The 24,339-nt window shown below is 34.9% G+C and overlaps 1 protein-coding gene across 1 annotated transcript; it reads left to right on the top strand.

Moving 5' to 3' along the window:
• Positions 1–1,773: 1,773 nt before the first annotated feature.
• LOC128216906 (recQ-mediated genome instability protein 1-like) lies at positions 1,774–23,195 on the top strand. The gene is made up of 13 exons (XM_052923610.1): positions 1,774–2,098; positions 2,585–2,728; positions 4,832–4,942; positions 9,309–9,428; positions 10,662–10,795; positions 11,403–11,698; positions 11,977–12,020; positions 15,731–16,421; positions 17,019–17,116; positions 18,283–18,393; positions 18,828–18,869; positions 19,410–19,463; positions 20,376–23,195. The coding sequence occupies exons 1-13, from the start codon at positions 1,994–1,996 to the stop codon at positions 20,535–20,537; spliced, it is 2,112 nt and encodes a 703-aa protein (XP_052779570.1). The 5' UTR covers positions 1,774–1,993; the 3' UTR covers positions 20,538–23,195.
• Positions 23,196–24,339: the final 1,144 nt, after the last annotated feature.

Below are 24,339 nucleotides of genomic sequence, written 5' to 3' on the forward strand. Positions count from 1 at the left end.
AAAGTAAATATTACACTTGTAATTGAAAATAAATCTTTTGGTGCTCATTCTGTGAAAATTAGTACTATTTCATAATGAAACAAAAAAACACCTTAATTTTGACCCCTGTTTGTGCTTGGCAACATTTCAACCTTAATTTTCAGCCCATCAGGGGTAATAGGGTGTTTTTTTTAAGTAAAAACAATTTGTAGCTTGTTTGATTAACGAGGCTTGTGTCCTTGGCATTGAAACCTCATTTTAAAATTAAACAACATTTGTACCATTGCCCATGACTCCAAACCTGTTTAAAATATTTTAAACTTCGGCTACCCATGATTATATGAGCCGAGCATGTCTATTTAAGTATATTAAGTCATATTGAACATTAAAGTAAATGAAAAATGCTAGGTCTTATGTCGGAAAATACCTCAATGAGCCCAACTCTAATAAAAGCTTGATTCTTGTATATTGAAGGGGTTAAGTTTTTCTACATACATGAAGTTGAGGCAAAGATTACTTAAATCCTTACCAAGAACAGCAACAGTAAGACCATTGTAAATCAAATTGTACATTATTAACCCTTTAGCGCATGTATACGAGATAGGCCGACTTAATAGGACCATAACTGGGACTATTTGAATATATATTTGGTAGGGCTGTCTGGCTGCGCGCATGCTCTGATTTTTTTTTTTTTATTCTTGATGCAAGTGTGCATGAGTCATCAAAACTATCTTTATTTTGCCCTTGCTATGTTCAACACTCTTCCAAAAGCTTGACGTACATACTTTCTCAAAAAAATATGCGCAATACCCCTAGACTTAAACTGAACGTAAAAAAAAGCCTTCACTCCATCACACTTTTGCTTTTATTGCAGATTTCATTTTTCATGTTTAGAAATAAATTGTAGCCTCTGGCCTATTGGAGCTACACTAGTGATAAATCACCATATAGCTGCAATTTGCACAAGAAAGGAATCCATTACAAACTTTAAAAATCTGATTTTTACTTTTTACAACTTAAAAACTATTTTCTTATAAATGCTTCACATGCTAAATTACAGTTCTTAGTCAGATTTTGACTGCATTTACTGATATGTATAGTAATGGATCAAAATTATTGTTCTTAATTATCCTTAAAGGGGCATTGTGTACAATGCATTGAAACTTACTAACTGAAGTACCACATAGTTTACAATTTATTTAAGTTTAGCAGTTATTTCGTATTTTTCCATTAAAAAAGATAACTGGGTATATGTCTACCTGGTAGAATTCATTCTTTTGCGTGATTGGCTAGTCGGTGTTATCACGTGATATTACCGAGGTAGGTGTAAAGCTTAATTATGTCACCCGATTATAGTAGGCCGTCGTAGCTCAGTAGACACGACGCCGGACTGCAATTTTGGTGACACGAGTTCGAACCCGGTCTCCGACACATTTTTTTTTTTACATTTTGGCACCTTTACAATTATGTTATCAAAGCGTAACACATTCTATTAGATAATTGTCCTGAGATTCGTTACAGAAAAAAACGAGCCAATCTGGTGTACAGTCCCTTTAAACTTGATGATTCATCTACAATGTACTTTATTTTTTGAACTCTCAAAAAGAAGCTGTGGAAACTAAGAAATTTTATAACTGCTGATATTTTTTTTATAAATATTCTATTTGCACTGTCGCCATATAAAATAAATATAAAAAGCGTGATAATTTAAATATACTGGACAAGGATGATGAAGGGAGACAACTCCTGCCCTTGCTGTATTAAATTTTAGAAAACTGTTGCCTGTTACTGGCGCGAAGTTGTCAAAATCAACAACAAAATTTCATCCAATGTTTGTTCAAATTGCGATACATATGAACAAGAACACAATCCCCGTCAAAATCAGATGATATTAAGCACGCATCGTTTCAATGAATACATTTAATATCTTAGATATCATTTTTGACAGGTTTAAGCGTAAGTAAATCCCGAATTTCGGACTAGTTGTTAATTTCGGACAAACGAAAGAGTAATTATGAATTTACTAGAAACAGCTAAAATCTGGCTTCAAAACAACAGCATTATAGTTCCTGATGACTGGTTACAGGCTTGTGTTGAATGGATTAGGGAGGAAAATAGGGTAAGAACAAGTTCTGAGTTGTATATTGAAAACCTTACACAGTTTTCTAGTCTAAAATAATAGATGTGTTATACAGGATTCTTCTAATCCCTAATGTTTCAATGGGTTTTGCAAATACGGGTTTTTTGAATTATATTGAAATTGTATTTAGAGAAATGGTTTTATATTTGAAATTGATAATAAAGGTTTATATTCATATTTACCATGGCATGTAAGTGTAAAGATATTTTGAACAATACAAGCATTAAACGCATTAAAACACCGGATTTTCCTTTCCCTTAAAACGAAACTTGACTGACAGGGACAACAGTTATGCCAAGTGTAACATCTCAACCATCTCCAGCAAGCTTTGAAATAGACCTCTTTATACAATTAACAATTCCTTTAACATATAATCATTTGGACTACAATCTTCATATGCTTGAGACATCCAGTCTGCTGGCTGAAATCATTTAAACGATAGTTTATACCTGAACATGATTCCAGGACCAACCTCTTGGCCAGGATGCCGTAAACTCACAGGTGTATGAACAGTGGCTGCTTAGTGATCTCCATGAGCTAGAGACATCCTGTCTGCCGGCTGATGTAACTTCAGAGAAGTTTGAGTTGAATGGATCTTATGCCCTACAGGTAAGTCATTCAGTAAAAAAAAATATCTGGTGCTATTTTTAGCTCGTTTTTGAAGTGAAAAAGTTGAGGTATTGTCATAGGCCTAGGTGTAATTTTCATTAGCGTGGTCGTTGTACAATTTTTTTTAACCTTGTTCATATATCAAAGAAATATTCAAATAGACTTTATGGCACACATGTTGCAAAATACAATATGCACGTGTATAGTAAGACCCATTACTCTGACTTTAATGATTGTAGAGTTATGCCCCTTTTCCGCCTAAGGATTAACAGATGAGTGTTGTTTTTTGCTCCGCAGCACTCTTGTTAAGTCTGTGGAGATGCTAACCGTTAGCCTAACGTGTGTGTGTATGTATGTACAGTACACTCAACGAGTTAGACCCACTTTCCTCGCTCACTCCGAGGAATAAAGTCGGTGATCGCGGGTTTCCTCCGAGGGTAAAACTGTTGCCCTCGCTAAAATTCCCCCGAGTTCCTCCGAGTGGCTGGCTTACCGCCGAGTTTAATATGAACGATAGCCTTGAGAATCGTCCGATTTTAAGATCCCGCAGCGGAACTCCGAGTTTAATCAGATAAGCAAGAAATCATTCTTGTTTAGAAGTTATTTATTTTTATGCTTATGCACATTGTTAAGCGTAAAAGATTCTTACATGTACCAACGTTTAATTTGTATTTATGTCCGTAAACGCCAATTGAATATTGTCTTGAATTATAAACATTGAATCATTAAAGTATATCCACTAAGTTATTGCATCATAAAGCAGCCGACTATTTACACGATTCTGAACCATGACCTCTGACGTCAAGCGCGTGATCAATACAATGTAGAATATACTATTTATTATTGGTGGTTAAAAATAGCTATGAAGTTTCATGGAATTTTCCACAGAAAACGAGGCAAGGAGGCCTTCAAAACCATGCGCTGTGAACTTGGAATGCGTGTTTGACCTCCTGACTTTCCGAAAATGTGTAACTTAGAATTTCTCGGAAGAAATATGTTTATCAGTCATTAGCAAAAACACGTTTATAAGATGCATGTGCAACTAGTGAAATACGACTGCATTCTTGTGGTAAGCTAACTTAATGCAAAACGGGCAGAGGAAAAAGAATAATAGCAATTTACTGGAGCCATCGTAATCGGTTGAAAATTTTAATAAAATAAATATAACTTTAGCGTAGATTCTTATCTAGTGTCCGCAGAGTTTCGCAGAGTTAACCCCTCCGAGGAACGCCGAGTTCGTTATTCTTCGGTCGACTGATCACCCTCCGAGGGCCTTAAATTCAAACTCCGAGGAACGCGGACAGTCGATAAAATCATTTTGTTGTCCGCGATAGCAAAAATCCGCGGAGGGAAACGGAAAGTGGGTCTAACTCGTTGAGTGTACTGTAGGATTTTAGCTTGATTTTAAAAAGAACAGCAGTCATTGAAATTAGACTTTCGGATGAACAAGCCCGAATTCTTATATTATTGCATGGAATGGTATTTTTGAACAAGCCCTGCTATATAAAATTCAGAATTTGAGCAAGCCCGGAAGACATTTTACCAGTGCAGGGCTTGCGGGCTTGTGCTAATTTCGACCACTGGAACAGGGTGCTGCATAAGATAGAGCAATAGCACATTGTATCGGGCTTTGAAGACCTTGAAAGATCATTAAGTTTGACAGAAAATGTTAGCAATTGTGTTTAATGATTGCCAAATATATGAAGTTAATATAATAATGTCTTTATAATCAGTATAATATAAGTTTTAATCAAATCAAAAGTAATATTTGGGAGCCTTAAGTGTTCCATTAGAGCAGAAGGGTGCTACATAAAAGGACAGGGTGCAGCGCCTTCAAATCCATAACTTTTCAGCTAAAACCCCTAGTAGGATGTCCTCGACTACATACTTCATGCTTTGTTGAACTGTACATATATAATCTGAAGTCATCTGAATTCCCACAACTGTGGAATTTTCATTTTCTTCACAGGATTTTGAATTTCCCAAAAACAGAAAGCTAGGATGCCGTCCACATAAACAGAGTAAAAAACCTTGATATCAGTCTAGTTCCTTAGTTTCATACATTTATTGAAACAAATCATGAACATGCCTGTTCCATTGCAGATTGACAGTGTAGTGGACGTGGGTGTGTCCTTCTACTCCCAGTCTCAGAAACTCCAGGGTACAGAAAACCCAAACATCCATGTGACCGCTGACGAACCTACACAGAAACCGGTATAGTGAGCTAGCAAAAATTACATATTGCAAACCAGGTTCTTTATTAGTATTGCTAACAAGCCCACAAGCCCTGCACTGGAAAAATGTTTTCCAGGCTTGCTCAAATTCTGAATTTTATATAGCAGGGCTTGTTAAAAAAAATTGATGACAGGCAAAAGTATAAGAATTCGGGCTCCTTCATACAAAAGTCTAATTTCGATGATTGCAGAGTGGAAAGTTTAGATCAACTTTTTTGCAAACCCACTCAGAATTGTTAGCAATTTACTTGCAGAAATGTTATAATGAACTTTCCTTAGGCCAAATAAGATAATGTTCTGTTTTTCTGTTGCATTGTAACAGTGTTCGAAATTCGCGGTAGATCGATAGTCCGAGGCTACCAAATTTCAGCTGGGGCTACCGATTTTCCACAGAAACTAGCCCAACCGGGCTACCGTTTTTTCCTTATGTGAGTTAAAAAAGACCATGCCAATTAAATGCGTAACACATCGTTTTTTTGGTTTTTTTTGCCATGCCTTATTATTTAAGAATGCGTCCTTTAAGGCGACTGGAGCGACTAAGTCGCCTTGACAACGGCGAAGTCGGATTCGCCGAAATTTATGATGATCAAAAAGCTAAATGCTCTGCGATTCAGGGCTCAAGCCATGTGCTGAATGTTTGTTTATTTACTCAATGAATATAAACACTGTCACATGTAAAAATTAATAATGCCCGAAGTGACAAGTAATTATCGATCAGTTTTTAACCAGTAACTGTGTCTGTTAGCAGCAGTCAAACTCTATGACGTCAATAACTCCGCCCATTGTGTAAATTAACGGATGACATCGGCAGTTTTCGTCAACTACAATGGCTATGAAAATCAACAATGCCAAAATAGAAATATCAACATTGATATTTTATTTATTTCGTTTAAATATATTTTATTTATTAGCTAAAATAAAAAGAAAGATATTTAAGTTTGTAATGCGAACAGAAAATAATCATTCTACAAGCATCGTCCTAAATGTGCAGGAAACAGGTGCCCGTTTACTTCCTGACAAATTTAATCAAAGTGAAAGGAGAACTGTCGGATATAGTTAAATCGATGTCAGTGTACAGTACAGCAAGGTTCTATTTTATACCTTTGAATTGCTTTGCCATTTATTTTAAAGAACAATTATAGTAATATTGGCAATATAAACATCGATATATTTTTGTTGTTTCTTCCGAAACTTGAAAGTGAAACTGAAAGTTGAAAAGAGAAAAATGTCATTGCACAATCGCTGGGGCATATCGGATTTGACAAGGATGCATTGGATAACAGAACTTAAAGTACATGCATGATTCTTTCCATTAAATAAATGATATGTCCAGAAAACATGTTTCTCTTTTTATTACCTTTTTGAAAACTTTATTATGCATCAGTCAATTGTAACCACGGCCCCTCCAGGTCCGGGGAATAGCGGGGACTTTGACTTTCGGTCCAGCCAAGCCCAGGTAAACCCCTCGAACTGATAAGTAAAATCCCCGCCAAATGCCCCCGCACCCCAGAGACCCTAAGTAAGGCACATTCCCCGCTATATTTGGCGGGAATACAAAACCACCGCAATCACCCAGCACTGCGGGGCCACCGGGAAGTTAAAAACACGGTCCATTTCCCCGGCTATCCCCGGTATAACCCCGGACCTTGGGGGGCCGTGGTTACAATTGACTGGTGCATTAGTTATGCTACGTTTACACTATGTTCCCGGTGGTCACGGCAGCCCTGTTTGTCCGAAACGTATTGCGCCGTGGGATTTTGGCCATTTTTGTCTCCATAAACAAGTTTTGTTAGGTTGTGCTAAGTTTCCTCACGTTTTATCGTGGTAACCGTGACAAGGCGTAGGGGCAAAAAGTGGTTCGTCCAAGGCGCACTTAGGTCCGGGCGCGGTCTACCAGGGATGCATGTACGTTGCGTCCCGTTCTGATAGGATCCCTCACGTTGTTCACGTCTGATGCATTTTCCACGTTTTGTCAAGGCCTCCTATGCATCGAACGCGAACACCGCAGAGCTTTGGATTACGTTTGTGTCCACGGTATAAAGAAAATCCCACAGGCAACAGCAATTACTGTATCAGAATACTTTGACAAGTAAACATGAATTCCCAAGATGAAGACGATTTTGTGTTTTCACCGCAAATGAAACGTAACAAAACGGCTATCGTCCACCTTAGCTTGCCGTGAAAACCGTGACAAAACGAAGCACGACGTAACAAAACTAGAAAGGAACTTCAGATGCCGGGGATTACATATGATTCCCACCCTCCTACGGACGATTTATAAGTTGTGTAACGGCCTATTACGTACTGTCACGTGTCATTGCGTTTACCCCGTTTTACTACGACCTACTACGTTTCTCATCCACACCGTGGCTGCCGTGGCAATTTTTTTGACAATTTAAAATTCTGGCCCGGCAATAACGGTCTGTCACGTTTGCATATCCCGTTCCCCCGCGCTGTCTCATGTTTATCCTGTTTTCTCCACGGTTGTCTGAAACGGGGCTGCCGTGGCCACCGGGAACATAGTGTAAACGTAGCATTACTGACTTTTTGATGACTACACTATTATATGTATGACTATAATTTATTATTGACGCATTGTTCAGATTGGGGAACATTTATTGAAACTGTATGAGCGTGCTTGATTAGATGATCAGAATCGTTGTGGAATCATATTCAAACTTCCAAAAATTATTCCGATCGAGTGATACTTTATAGCGTTTAAGTTTGGGCTAGTGAAATTGGTTTCGGGCTAGTAAAATTTCCTATCTGGTAGCCCGAATGGGCTAGTAGATTCAAATCCGAATTTCGTACACTGTTGTAACATGCTACCGGAAGATTTATTAAGGAAAATTATTTTATTGGGCGCGAAGTATTTATATGCTTGCATTGTTTACTTTTTTTAACACATTTTGACATTAAAGTACCACAGTCAGTAATAGGAAACTATATCACCTTGTACATATAATAGTGCCTCATTGATTATGCTTACAATGATATTATTTTATTTGAACATTAAAGGGACTAGACACCAGTTGGTTCCCCAAATTGGCAAATACAATAGTTTCTCAAAACAAGCCTGGAATTGTCATTACCAGCTAGAATAAGGCTGATGATACATCACTTTACATGATAAAAGGAATATTTTGCACTGTCTCAGCTGAGTTTACCTGTTAAAAAAATAGCGCTTAATAGTTTCCCAGTTTATAGTGTGTATATTTAGCAAGTGAAAGTCATGTGATTAGTACAGATACATATACTGATATTATTTTTTAATTTACTGGTATTTATGTGGTAAACCCAGTAAATTTCAAATTGGAAAAATAGGCAAAAACTGAGAAAGATACATGTGTCTTAAGCAATGTGATACATCAGTAAGTAAACTGTAAAATTAAATGCGTTGTACACAGCAATATAAATTTTAAGCAATATCAAGTTTTTGACAATTCTTTTTTTTTCTTAAAAGTGTTTCATTTGGTGTCTAGTCCCTTTAATTTTTCACTCTATATTAATTTTTAATAAGCCTTCATAAGCCTGCACTCTCACAGATATACCATTTTTACAACTTTTTTTATTTTTTGTCTTGGAAAGAGCAATTTTTTGGGTAAACATCGTCAAACCAATGATATAAGATTGCTGAAAAAAATGAGATCATAGTTTTCATATTTTCGTTCGAAAATTAATGTTTTATGGCTTAAACCGTTACTAACGGATTAAGAAAAATCCATAAAACATCAATTTTTGAACTTAAACATTAAAATCTGCAATCCAATTTTTTTGTCAGCCGTCTTATATCACTGGTTTCCATGGATTTTCGCAAAAACAGGCTTGTTCAAAAAATAAAAAAGTTGTTAAAACGTTCAATCTGTGAGAGTGCAGCTTTAAGCTAAATCTATTTTATGAAGTAGAATTCTAGTTATTTGTATAGCCTTTGCGTGTTTGTCTTTGGCATAGTTGCCATGCAAAAACTTTAACCTTAGCAAAAAAAACAACATTCAAGATATTCATATATGGAACTGCGTACAAAAGTTGCAAGAGAAAATATATATAGGTTGGCAAGTCCCATAACTCTGCTTTTAATTATTGTCAAGTTTTGCTGAAAACAGACAAGCTTTGGAGATCGCTCTACGGCGCTTCTGTCATTGATCAAACAATGGTCATGATATTATGAATTTTATTGATTTATACCTTCCCTTTTGACTTTTTGTGTATTTTAGCAAACACAACTGATTGTGTCTCATTCAAGCCATTTAATTTGAGATCATGAAACCCAACAGCTGAGAGTATAAACCTCATTTTCTTAACATTTGATTTTCAATTGTTCACTGTGTTCTTTAATTTTAACCCAGTGGGAACAGAAGCCATCTCGTATGCTGATGCTGAAGCTAACAGATGGTCATACAAGCGTCCAGGGCATGGAATATCGTCCCATTTCTGCACTTAGCCCGCAGACTCCCCCAGGAGCAAAGGTTTGTGGCATTTCGTAATGTTCTTTAGCACTGATATCAACTGAAAACTAAAATGCTGAAGCTCACAGATTGTCATACTAGTCAGTAGAGTACAGGGTATGGAATATCGTCCCATCTCTGCGCTTAGCCCGCTGACTCCCCCGGGGGCGAAGGTTTGTGCTATTTCTTTTGCACTGATTTCAACTGTAAAACTCTTGCATGTGATAGAAGCTCACAGAATGACCTCATATCTCCTGAACTCAACTTTAAGGCACTAACAGGGGGCGTAATTAGTGCATTAGTGCTTCTTAGTGTTTTTGTATTCAAATGAAGACTAAACCACTTACACTTATTGTAAAGATGTTTGAAAGATTAGCATCCTGAGCATTGAATATATCTCCACCTCAGCACTCAACTGGCAAAAGTTCTTGCTCATTTCTTCTGTTCTACCATTTTTATCTAGCTGAAATGTTCTCATATCCAATATTGAAGCTTACTTATACAGTCTTCTGAATTTGACTTTTGGATCAACAAGCCAAAATTCATAGACTATTGCTTTGCATCAACATTTTAACAAGCCCTGTTATATAAGATCCAGAATTTGTGCTAGCCCAGAAAAGAATTTACCACATCATTTATGCAGGGCTCTGCAGGCTTTTGCTAAATTTGACCACTGCATAGAGGGTCATAGATGCTAAACAGAGCATTGGGGTATTCAAAGTATTGAATACATTGTATCCAACCCATCTAGGCACTCTGAGATAACAGCACCATATTTCACTTATAGAACACTGGTTGGCCTATGCAACCTATGTACAAATTATAAAGCATATCTATAATGGTGCTGTAAAGCAAACATGAAATATTTTGGTTGGAAATTTGCCATTTTTAACTAAATCTGAATTAAAACCAATCAATAATAGTGTCTGATGTGATCATGAATTTGCTATTTAATTAATGACCCTTGTATCAGATTCTTATCCAGGGGCCAGTCCTGTGTTGCCATGGTACTCTGATGCTACAGGAGGAGAATATTAAGTTTCTGGGTGGTGTAGTTGACACTGTGGTCCTCGTCCAGGCATATTGAATATTTACTGCACTGATTATTTCAGATTCTTGTCCAGGGCCCAGTTCTGTGTCACCACAGCATTCTGATGTTACAGGAGCGGAATGTGAAGTTTCTTGGGGGTGAAGTTGACACTCTGGTCCTGGTCATGGCTCAATAAATATTAATTGCACTGACAACCATTTCAGATTCTTGTCCAGGGCCCAATTCTGTGTCGCCATGGTATTCTGATGCTACAGGAGCGGAATGTGAAGTTTCTTGGGGGTGAAGTTGATACCCTGGTCGAGGCTAACACGCTCATTAATGTTCTTCAGTCAGCCATGTAAGTCTCTGATTGGTTAATTTGTTGGTATTTAATCATTTTTATCCATTTTCATGAAATATTTAAAAAAAAATTGCAAACTTTTGTCTTAGTTTTGTTGTAAATTCCTTAGTTTGAGCTGTTTTTCAAGTTCAGGGTATCAGTGGCGCTAATCAGACTCTGAATCCTTGGGTCCCTAGTTTGAAATGGTTCTTAATCACATAAATATAGCAGATTGTAGAATTATTTTTTTTATTCACCCGAAGTGAGGCAAGATACAAGATAAAAGAATCTTTATTTAAAGTTGGGTATATACTTACAAGAAACATTAGCTCAATGAGCTGTTTTCCTTTATGAGGGCATATGGTACTGGCACTGTCTGTTCATCTATCCTTTACAATTATGTCTCAGTTTTAGCATAGCATTTATGCTCCTGACTTAATAAGTCGAGGTCACACTTGGATGTCAATTAGTATCACTCCAACAAGGTCAAATTTGGGGCATTTGGCATATTTCTTGATGATTGTGTTAGAAAATATTCAGGCATGATTTGTATGGGGTCTTTGATGTTGCGTTTGGTGTGAAATGAAAAAGCCCATGTTATGATGAATTGCTTAAATTCCTGCAGGGAAACTAGTTCAGAGAACGCCGGAAAAGAACACAGCCAGACATTTGCAGGGTCAGAAGTGCGTAAAAACAAAACTGGTGACTCCTTTAATGCAGGGAGTGGCCAGTCTCAGCTGGGAACACAACAGGGGAGAAAATTTGGGAACCAATTAAGCAATTTTGGTAACCAGTCAAGCCATGTCGGAAACCAGACCAGAAATTTTGGTAACCAGTCAAGCAATTTTGGTAACCAGTCTGGAAATAGAGGGACACAGTCTGGATTTGTGAAGAAAGAGGTGAAAAATGAGCCAATAAAAGGTTTGTTTTCAGGCTTTCAACATAAGCTACATTTTAGTGTAAGATATTGTCCTTCGAGATTCACTTTACACTGTGTGTGTATTCAAAACTGTTCAGAATTTCAATTTGATGCACCAGATAGTTAAAATATATTTGTATATAAATATTAATGTTTTAATGGTATGGATTGCACTTAAAACATATCTTATAACTTTCCGCAAAAAGCTTCTTTATAAACAGTTTGTGCAATTTCTGTGTTTATGGATGGACAGTTCACTTGATGAGCATGTATTTTTTAGGCCAACTGCAAAGTACAAGGGAACAAAACATACCAGATTTAGAGGTAAGGCTAACAGTGTTTTCTCGTGACTGGTGTCTAGGTGGAGGTGTCCATCTCACAGTTTTTAGCTCCACTGGCCGAAGGCCATGGAGCTTATGTCGTCACAGATTGTCCGTCGTGAGTGCGTGCGTGCGTGCGTGCGTAAACTTTTACTTTAAACGACATCTCCTCTGAAACTGATAAGCGGATTTTGACAAAACTTCACAGGAATGTTCCTTTGGTGGTCCTTTACCAAAATTGCTCAAATGGTTCCGGTCCATTGCACAATATGGCCGCCAGAGCTAAAAATAGCAAAATCTTTAAACGACATCTCCTCTGAAACGGTTCGGCAGATTTTGATGAAACTTGACAGTAATGTTCCTTGGGTGGTCCTTTATTAAAATTGCTCAAATGGTTCTGGTCCATTGCACAATATGGCCGCCACAGCTAAAAATAGAAAAACCTTTAAAAACATCTTCTCAGAAACCGATGATCAGATTTTGATGAAACTTAACAGAAATGTTCCTTGGATGGTCCTTTATCAAATTTGCTTTAATGGTTTCGGTCCACTGCACAAGATGGCCCCCAGAGGTAAAAATAGAAAAACCTTTAAACGACTTCTCCTCAGAAACCGATGATCCTATTGCAATGAAACTTGACAGAAATGTTACTTGGGTAGTCCTTAACCAAAATAGCCCAAACAGTTCTGGTCTGCTGCACAACATGGGCACCAGAGCTAAGAATAGAAAAAAACGTTAAACTACATCTTCTCAGAAACCGATTATCAGATTTTGATGAAACTTTACATAAATGTTCATCGGGATGCCCTTTAACCAAAATTGCCCAAATGGTTCCGGTCCGCTGCACAACATGGCTGCGAGAGTTAAAAATAGAAAAACCTTTAAGGACTTCTCGTCCGCAGTCTTCACGAAAAACATTTTAACCTACTAGCCAGTTGGACTAGCATAATGGCATATTTTACTAGTCCGAATGACAATCTAGTAGTCCGACTATTTTGCCACATTATAAATCTGTATGCTTGAGGTAAATACCTATTTCAATTGAGCAGCTTGCAGTTTGAGTAAACATTTCTTTATTATGATGCTCATGCAGTGATAGGGAGTGAGATCCTTCTGTTGAGAATAGTGCTCCTTGTTTTTCAGAACCTATGGGTACTATGTAAAAACAAAAGGCATCTTGCTTGAATAGACTGTAATAATATCAACATGGTTAGAAAAGAAATGCCATGCTTTAATAGCTTTGATTACATTTTACTACTGAATTACCTCCCTTTAATAGAAAAAAAAATAATGTCTTAATTTTTCACGTATAGCATCTTTAAATAATTTTTAAACAATAATAATTTATGAGTAAACATATAAGCATAAAGTTCTCACAAAAAGATCAATTTAAAAACCTTACATTTATACATAGGAAAGTATATATAGACTGAACATTAATTTTCGTTTAAGTGACATTCTGAAAGTTTATGAAACAGCTATTTTTATTAACTTAAATGGCCAAAAAGTGTAAGTGAAACACCAAGTCGATTCTATCTCGTCAGTTCTTGTTCAGGTTAGATATTTGCTTCATAATCTATTCAGATTAAATGTTAACCGATGATCAGATTTTGATGAAACTTGACAGAAATGTTCCTTGGGTGGTCATTAACCAAAATTTGTTAAATGGTTCCAGTCCACTGCACACCATGGCTGCCAGAGCTAAAAAATAAAAAAAACTTTATACGACTTGTCGTCGAAACCGATGACCTTTTTTCGATAAAACTTGACAGAAATGTTTGTTTGGTGCTCCTTTACTCAAATTGCCCAAATCATTTCGGTCCACTGCACAACATGGCAGCCAGAGCTATTAAAGTAAAAATTTTTTTTAAATAACTTCTCCTCAAAAATTGATGATTGTATTTCTATGAAACTTGACGAAAATGTTCGTTAGGTGGTCTTTGCTTGAACCTTTTGGCCAGTGGAGCACAGGCACTGATGTGCCTCTTGTCATAATTAGCATGGTGTTGATGTGTTCCTTCCATCAGAAAGACGCTACTTGTTACTGTCTAAGAAACTGCAGTGAACAATTAATGTGATGTTGATCTAACTCTCTATTTATATTCATAATCAGCTTAAAATAAATCTTCATTACCACCTCTGATATAAATATTCATGAGGCCTAAAATAAAACAAAAAATCATTTGGTTCAGGTTACCCAACTCTACCAACGAAATAGGCGCCGAACCTTCCGTTTTTATAGTCAGTTGTTATTTATTCATTTTTTAAATTCCAGAGTAAATTATAAACAAAGTTTGTTTGTTTGAATATGTTGTTAAAAACCTGTTAAACTTTATACAGAAGATTACTTTACCACAATTTTCTAATGATGACTAAACTTGCATTACACCTAATAAAAACTAAAATAAATATAAAATTAAAAAGCCTACCTACCCTACCTCTTTTTGAAAAGGATTCAACCGTAAACAAATAAAAAAAATAATGGCTTAACCACCCTGATATAAATATTCATAACCACGCTGATATAACCTGCCAGTCAGCCAACAAAGGTGTATATAGACCGAGACGTTAGCTGAGGTCCATTCACCTTCGGGGGCTGACTGGCTGGTCCTTATAATGCCATATGAGCCGCATCGTGCGATTTTGGGCCTTCGGACATAATTATTACAAATGAAATAATCATAGATACGGTAAAAAATGCCCAAAATAATGATTTTTTCTATATATAACAATTTCTTCCAGGCTTTTTTCTTTTAAAGGTTTGTCATTGAAGCATCATTTTCTCGAGGATTTATGACCATTGGTTTACTCATGTTTCCATAGCAACCATGGATTTCGTCCCGAATTATTTTGACTGCATTAATAGTGTGTTTTTAAACAGCCAAATGAATTAAAAATACAAAAATGATTCATCATTTTTATCTTATTTCATGTTCCTCAAAGATTATGTGTTAAGAAAATAATTAAAATTATAAGCTAGTTGTAATACTAATACATTATTTGAAGTATTGTGCTTTGGTAACGACGTCATGTGAATGACGTCAAATTTAGAATTCGAAATGCGCAATACATGGTCTCACTTGTAAATATATCGTTAGCAATTCAAGTGATATCATCATGAAATTTTTAGAATTACTTCCTGAAATATCATTTCATTTAAATACCTTAAAACATTATAATAACAAATATATGACCGAAGGCCCAAAATCGCGCAATGCAGCTCATATGGTCCGAGGTTTTTTGGCGAGGTCCAGACCGACCAAAAATATTATATGGACCGCTGACCTCATAAAACTGGGTTTTTGATTAAAATACACTGATATACATGTATGGACCTATCAACTCTATATGTACAGATAATAGACACATTTATGTAAGGTATAATATATATTCATAACCACTTTGATATAAATATTCATAACCACCTTGATATTAATATTCATAACCACCTTGATATAAATTTTCATAACCACCTTGATATAAATATTCATAACCACCTTGATATTAATATTCATAACCACCTTCATATAAATATTCATTACCACCTTGATATAAATATTCATAACCACTTTGATATAAATATTCATAACCACCTAGACATAAATATTCATAACCACATTCATATAACTATTCATAACCAAGTAAACAAAGTTCTAAACAAGTGTCCCATTGCCATTGTATGTTAAAGTTGTGTTTTAATCAAATCTTTTCCAGATAAGTGACGACATGTTTATGGATGAGATGGAAATGGATGATGACTTCATGCAACAACTTGATGAGGATATGGACTTCCAGGATGCTCCAGTTGTTTCAAACAGTAGAAATCTGCCTTCTGTTGGTGAAGTGGCTGTTCCAACAGCTAGCCTACCACCTGCTAAACAGAATTTGGCTGTTCCAGTTAATCATCCTCCTCAGAATGGGAATGGTGGTGTTTCAAAACTGGGATCATCATCAGCTAGGGGAAATACATGTTTCACCAGCTCAGATAAAAGGAATAAAAACATTTTAACTGCACAAGTAAAAATTGAACATTTTATTGAAGACAGTGACCATGATTTTTCAAATGGAAATATCTGCCAAAATTCTTCCACTTCAAGTCATATGTGTAATACAGTAGCATCAAGAAATGGCAGTGCTCAAAAAATACCATCCCTATCGACTGTTGTTAAGACTAAAGGTAACTCAAGTGTGGTGGATTCGGACATAAGAAATTCATTAAATAGTTTACCGACGCCAAGAGCAGAAAATGTGTCGTCATCAGGGAAGCGTCTCTCTGGTGATAAATCGTTTGAAAATGGTTCATCAATAAAAAGGCAAAATATAGTAAATGCATTAAAACCTGAAAAGACGGTATCCGAAGGAGGAATTAGAAGTTTGTCTATGAGTTCCAATGACCTCTCTCCAGGTAATTACATTGAGGTCATTTATTACATTGAGGTCATTTTAAAATATTCAAACATAGCATACTGTCTGCTATGTTACCTTTTTTAAGCAACATGGGAAACCAAAATCTATAAGGGCAGTTTTTTTTGCTGTGAAAATATCAGCTGTGTAATTATCAGCTGTGAAAAAATCAAGTATCAGCTGTGAAAATATCAGTAGTGAAAATATCAGCTGTGAAAATATCAGCAGTGAGAATATCAGCTATGAAAATATCATGATATTTCAATGACAATGAAGATAATGTTTTTGGTTCTGTGTAAGATGGCATTTTTTTAACCCTTTTCAATTTCCATTTCAAAATTTGTATGATCTGGAAATGAAAATATGGAAATTTTAACTGGAAAAGAGCAATGTTACACACTGTGTTTTCAGATAACATATATCACAGCATTCACAAATTTTCTTCAATATTACTACGACATAGTATATGAATAAAAAGCAATGTTTTTCGTAGAATTTTTATGCTTCTGTAAAGAAAATAACAACTTTTTTAATATTACAATGTTCCCTTTTTTAAGCCATTTTATGCGTTATTCCTTTCTAATACATCTTGTTTCAGCCGCATTGTCGCATATAGATGCAGAGTACCCATTTACTTATCTCAACAAAGTTCTGGGTCAGCCACCTTCTGAAGAACCATCCTACCACACTATCAAGGTAATGGTTCTATTAGGGATTACAAATCGGACAATAAATATTATTGATAATCAGAAATTATTATTACTTTATCGTAACCGATCCATATCAAATGGAAGAATATGTTGTACTATATATGAAAGATTGCAAAATAGATTATTTCATGTCTTATTTTCAATGCAGTTGATTTAAGAACATAAATACAATCTGTAGTAACTTTACCAACAATTCAGGTTTGGCTTTTTATTTTACACATAAGTAAATTGATCAGCAAGAACACAGAAATTTCAAATGATAAAGATTAACGTAATTACATGGGGTCACCAGGGATAAAAAAAATAACATGATGGCCATTGGCTAAATGAAAGAAAAAATTATTTTTACATAAGATATATTTAGCAATTTGTAAAAGGAAAAACGTAGATGTATTAGGCCGATAGATTGAAATTAACTTCAATGTTATTGTCTATTGGCCGATTAGCCTATTGCTTAGTACCTGTACTTTGTTCAAGTTAACGGCTTTGTTTTGGTCCATTGGCCGAATGTTCAGAACTGTGTTCAAGTTAGCAGCGTTGTTAGTGTCTTTTGGTCAATTGCTCAGAACTTTGTTAAATTAACAATGTTGTTAATGTTGTTGATGTTAAGTTTCAAATCTGTTTTGCTCTGTAAGTTTAATTGATGAGCTTGTGATCTGCAGTATTCCTAACAAGGTTTGTGACAACTGCTTTAGCTGAGCTTGTTTAACTTAAATATTTGAGCACATTGTTAACTACTTCACGTTTTAAAGTTAACAACGATGTTTTAGCTGAGCTTGTTTAACTTAAATATTTGAGCACATTGTTAACTACTTCACGTTTTAAAATTAACTACAATGTTTAAGCTGAACTCATTTAACTTAAATATATGAGCACATCGTTAACTACTTCAACTATAAAAGTTAACAACAAAATTGTTAATCATGTTGTTAACTTTAGCAAAAATTTTAACAATCAGCCAAATGTGAATGATCTTTTTTAGCTGAGCTTGTTTAACTTAAATATTTGAGCACATCGTTAACTACTTCACCTTTAAAAGTTAACAACAATGTTGTTAATCATGTTGTTAACTTTAACAATAATTTGAACCATCAGCCCAATGTAAGTGATCTTTGTTGTTACTGAGCTCAGAATGCGAAAATTACTTTTCAGGCCTATATCGCCACTCTGGTCAGTAAATTACGCATTGAAGGCAACAAGTGGATGTTGACGTGTAAAATAAATGACGGAACTCGGGCCATTGATGTTGATCTTTCGAATCAGGTATGAGAATTCTTGTACTTATTTTGTTTTGATTGTTTTTTTTTAAATCAAGGTAGACTTTATGTTTATGGGTAAAAAATATCATGTTTGTTTTCTGTTCCCCGACTTTTTGCCTTGATCCCGAACCTCTTAATTGACTCAATTGACTTAATTTCATATCAGGTTTTTTTCCCCAACAGTGCTGGACTGAAATGGAAATACAGACCATAGCTCAACATTATTATTTCATTCAAAGAAATTAAAGTGATGGTGGAAAAAAAAAATGGGGCAAGCTGGGATGATTATCTTGCAAATTAATTTATGGTCGCCTTATTGCATGTCTTAGACTCGATGTCTTGCTGAAGTAGAAACAACATACAGTACATTTGTATTTGCAAAAGACCACAAACTTTTTTTGTCACATTTCAATATTGATTCTGCGCATATATTTCCAGGTCTTAACAGAAATGATTGGGTTTTCACCTCAAGAAGCTAATGTAAGTTACCTTTACCCATCTTCAGAATCCTAGCTGTATCATTTTGATTACTCTTCAGAATGAACTGTGATATATTGCATGAATATTCATATTTATCTGAACATTACCTCTCAGCTTTTTCTGTAACCAGACATCCAATCAAAAGTCTGGATTTCAACGCACAAATAATTTGCAAGTACATGGTTTCTGTTGTCAATTTGCCCAGGGTATACAATTGAGTTCCTGATGAATAAACTGGGGACAAAGGATGCCTTTACATGATATTATATCAATTTTCTTAGTAACTAAGATATTCAAGCAGGAAATCTGAATTTATGGACTGATATTGACATTTCTGTGGTCTAGCTCTACTGTCCAAAACCATGTGCGAAACAGTCTTCATTATTGATTATATCTTAATTAAACTTATACAATAGGTAGATATCCATGAGAGCTTCTTTCCTTTATTTAACTAGCCAGATTCGCCCATGCATGACTGGATTATGGCCCTTGAAATGCAAAAGAATTCCCAAACTAATTGAATATCATTGTAATTTTCAGGAGATGAAGAAGAGAGTAAAAATAGACCGAGGGGTTAAGGAGGTTTTGACAGATGTAAGAAGTGATTCATTTTTGGCTTGACTATTCGAAGATTAAAGGGGTTTTAATACTCGCTCAGGCATTGGCATTAGAGTTTTAGGTTAATTTGGTGCCCTTCATTCAAATGCTACACACCATTATTGACAACCATCTAACAATAAGGATACATTACACCATTTCGTCCTTGTTACCAAAAACAAAAATGGCCCCTGATTGACTTAGGAACTTTGGTTTGAGTTTAAGGGCAAAAGTTTTTTGTGCATTTTGGGATTTTCACTAATAACTTCTATACCATTCATTTAATTGACGTAATACTTCACACAGTTCTTTAACAGATATCACACAATTAGGTAACATAACGAAAATACAAATTAAGGCCCTTTTTTTTACTGTTTTACTCGGTAATGTACGGGCACATTGTCATATTTTTAACAAGAGTCCTATCATGGGGTTGTGTTTGGGGTCCTGGAGAGTCATAGTCATGGTCAAGGTCCCAATCACTAAACCTTGAAAAAAAACAGTCAAAACTGAATCTCAAAACAAAAGCTGAAGTTCTGCCAATCATTGACAACCTGGTACTCACACTAGTTACCAAGTACTCATTCTTGTTACAGAGTACCCATTCTAGTTACAGAGTACTCATGCTAGTTACTGAGTACTCATATAAGCTTCCGAGTACTCTTACTGGTTACAGAGTATGCATACTTCAAACTAGTTCTGAAGTACTTTGTCAAAACATATCTTATGTTTATTTTAGTTAGTCATAATCCAAGAAAAATGTGTTTTTATGAAGAGATGATGATGATGATGATGATGATGATGATGATGATGATGATGATGATGATGATGATGATAGTGATGCATGTATGATCTACACAGATGTATTTTTTTTAAATGATCAGAGGTTCTTGTATTTTTCTCTTTCAGGGGATCAAGCAATGTCAGCAGAAGCTGATAGAATTGATGTGCCTTCTAGAACTGGAAATTTCAGCCTCCAATCCAAGACCAGTTGTCGTGGCAACCAAACCAATAACATCCAATCACATTAATATGCTTTATAATAGAGTAGTGGCATCAATTAAAAAGTAATCTACTAGTTTGTTTGGGTATATGACTATCAAAGATTATATTTTTGAAATATTGTGATAGTTGGTCGGTCATTGTCGGCTTCATAGTCTTGGGTCAATATTCAATAAGCATCTTAGTGAATATTTTCAACTTAGTGAGAATTTTATAATTTTTGACATCATTTATTTTAAATACCCGCTACTTTTCATCGCATTTATTCATATGCATATATTGTTTAGACCATTTTCTTGCTTATTTTCATATTTTTGGTATACAAACATAGTTCGTTTTCTAAAAATTCAAATTAGAAAAAAGGCAATTTCACTTAGTTGAATTTTTTTTACTAAGATGCTTATTGAATACGACCCTTGCTATACCAATAACCTTGGCCATAGCTTAAAAATGTTTATTATGTTTTGATCAAACTTGGTATACATGTTGCTAGAGAAAATTGGTACAAGCAAGGCAAGGGCCATCACTCCGGCTTTAAAGCTGCCCTCTCACAGATTGAACGTTTTGACAACTTTTTTTTGTCTTGGAACGAGCCAATTTATGCGAAAATGCATGGAAACCAGTGGTATAAGACTGCTGACAAAAAATAAAATCACAGATATTCATATACGCTATTCAAAAATAGATGATTTTTTGAGAAACAGTGATGCTTTAAGCCATAAAACATTAATTTTTGAAAGGAAACATTAAAGTCTGCTATATGATCTTTTGTCATCAGTCTTATATCACTGGTTTGCAGATATTTACGAAAAAATTTGCTCATTCCAAGACAGAAAGTAAAAAAAAAGTTGACAAAATGGTAAATCTGTGTGAGTGCAGCTTTAATAATTGTTTATTTATGAACTTGTTGGTCTGAAAAAACATCACACGCAGGCACACACACGCATTTCTTTTCACTTAATGGTGCTCTTGTTAAGAATAGATACTGTTTTAAGTTTGCATCTAAAGTCAGCTTGTTTAACTGGGTTGTCATGGTAACTAAATCTAGGGAATTAGTTACCACAGTAACCTTATGTTTTCTCTGTTCATTACAATTTATTTTCAAAATGAATTACTGTATTTTAATGTATAAAATATGTCATAACTTTTCAATACATGCCTTTATAACTACAGTTTAAACTCGCTATGTCGAACTCTGTTATCTAGATGTTCCGGCTATGTCGAACTATGTTATCTCGATGTTCCGGCTATGTCGAACCCTTGTTATCTCGATGTCCCGGTTATGTCCAGCTTTTTTCGAATATAATGGGTTTTGAAATCTATGCTGTTTTGAAGTTTTGTACTGTTCTTCCATGTTTCTTGTTTGTTTTTTTTGTTTTTATGTTCTATGTCTTTGGGGTTTGCCCAGTGCCATTAAACCAGGTTTATACTTTTTGTTACTGAGCTTGTTTCTGTAGTTTTTCGCATAAATATTAGTAAGACATGTGTTGTATTTCTGTTATATTGAATATTGGCTATCTCGACTATTTCTCGAAGTCCTTATGACTTTGACATAGCAAGTTTTGACTGTAAATGACACAATTTCTCGATGAACTATTTTTGATTTTATAAAGTCATATTTATTGTTATTTTTTTGGCTTTTGAAATAAATCAAGATTATTATGCTTGCTGGCTTAAAGATGCACTCTTACTCCCAAATAAGATTTACCACAATTAATAATATTGTTTTAATATTCCAAAAAGGATGAATAAATGTCGAAAACAATGTTTATTATGAAGGATACCGAGTGTAATTTGAAAGAAATGATCATATTACACGGTATTTCTACTTTATTAAACTATAGTAGACCACAGTAAATCTTTTAGCATTCACCGATCATTTAATATTTTTGCCCAATCTGCTATTAAACACACGGTTACAATCTTGTTATCAGTAATTAATATTTTCCATGAGTGCATTATTTAGTAAGTAGTTAAAGGTTTATCAGTCAAAAATGATGTTTGTTATACATGTTTATATGTATTGATTTCATACATGCCATATCCCCCGGCGGGGGGAAAAATCCCCCGGAATTTCGATCCATCCCCCGGTCTCCCGGCGGGAGATAAAAATACCCCAGATTTTTTTTTTGATTTTTTTTTCTAAATTCATTTTTTTAGAGATTTTACATCAGGCAATAATGACAAAGTGAAACCACAGTATGTGAGTGAAACTGAATGTAAAGAAACAACTCCACAAGGGTGAAATTACTGTTCAAAAAAGGTTTGATAAATGCCAAAAAGAAACCTTAACAAAAAGTGATCAATTAATTTGAAGTAATGATCAAAGATTTTGAATAAGAATGTCACTTTAAGATTGTTTGAGAAATAGGTATCTGTTGAACAATGTTGCAATAGCATCAGAGCATTTTGTTTTAACTATATGGCAAAATAATCATTTATTTCTTAAGAGAATGATTACGTGTATTTAAGTGTTCTACATATATGGTATTTTAACATTCAATAAAACATGTCTGCCTTTTTATCAGCAAACATGCTTTATTTTTACTTGTATTTAGATCATGAGAGTTATAAAACCAGTTCCAATATCCAATGTAAATCTTCCTGTGTATTTGTTTATTGGCTCAGGGCCATTTACATCTCACACTTTTAGAGAAGATAATCTCGTAGTCTTAACAAAAAAGTATATACAAATATTCATAGCTTATTTATTAATTAGTTTGAGCAATGGGAAATAAATAATAAACACATAGAGTAATGTGAGTTTTAAAGATGCACTCTTACTCCCAGATAAAATTTACCACAATTAATATTTTTGTTTTAATATTCCATAAAGGTTGAATAAATGTCAAAAACAATGGTTCTTATGAAGGATACCGAGTTTAATTTGAAAGAAATGAGCATAAAACACGGTACTTCTACCTTATGAGACTATAGTAGACCACAGTAAATCTTTTAGCGTTCACCAATCATTTAATATTTTTGCGCTTTCTGCTATTAAACACACGGTTACAATCTTGTTATCAGTAATTAATATTTTCGATAAATGCATTATTTAGTAAGTAGTTGAAGAATAAGAGTGTCACTTTAATACTTATTGAACTGACATACAATTCATATCAAATAATTTAACTTGAATCCACTTTTTAGTTCATTTCTATAATAAAACCTCCAGATCTTCACAGCAGGAAACTGATCTAAGATATGATAAACAGCAGACGACAATAAAGAGCAATACCCAGAAGTTGTGTACTATACACGGATTGGGGTTGAGGGTTGGGGGTCACTTATAGAAGGCTTAAAATAGGCCTTTAACAGAATATAAAAATCTGCGATCTAATTTTTTATCAGCAGTGTTATATAACTGGTTTCCAGGCATGTTCGCAAAAATGGCTCGTTCCAAGACGAACAATAAAAAAAGTTGTCAAAACGTTCAATCTGTGCGAGTGCAGCTTTAAATTGAACCTTAGTTGTGTCAACTGGTTAAAAATTGACCGATCATTTGAGTACCAACTGATCGAACGTTGATAGATATACTAACATTTAGACAATTTATTTTTAGCACATGTTTTAAACAAAACATTCAAAATGTACACATTTTGTAGTAATAAAACATGATATTATTGCACAAACTGTTTAAAAATAGACTGTGTAATAATATCATGTTGTATTACAATTAAATGTACATGGCAATTATCATAAAATAAACAGTTGGCTGCGTGTTAACCGTTCTAAAATTGACAATCAACTGGTCACAAAATGCCTGATGATCTACTCTCAACTAGTCGACAATTGACATTATTTCAGTATCAATTGGTCGACAATGGTAATGTCTATCACTGCTAAGTTATCGATATTTGGTCGACTATCA

The sequence above is a fragment of the Mya arenaria genome, chromosome 14 (genome assembly GCF_026914265.1).
Source record: "Mya arenaria isolate MELC-2E11 chromosome 14, ASM2691426v1".
Classification (NCBI taxonomy): Eukaryota; Metazoa; Mollusca; class Bivalvia; order Myida; family Myidae; genus Mya; species Mya arenaria.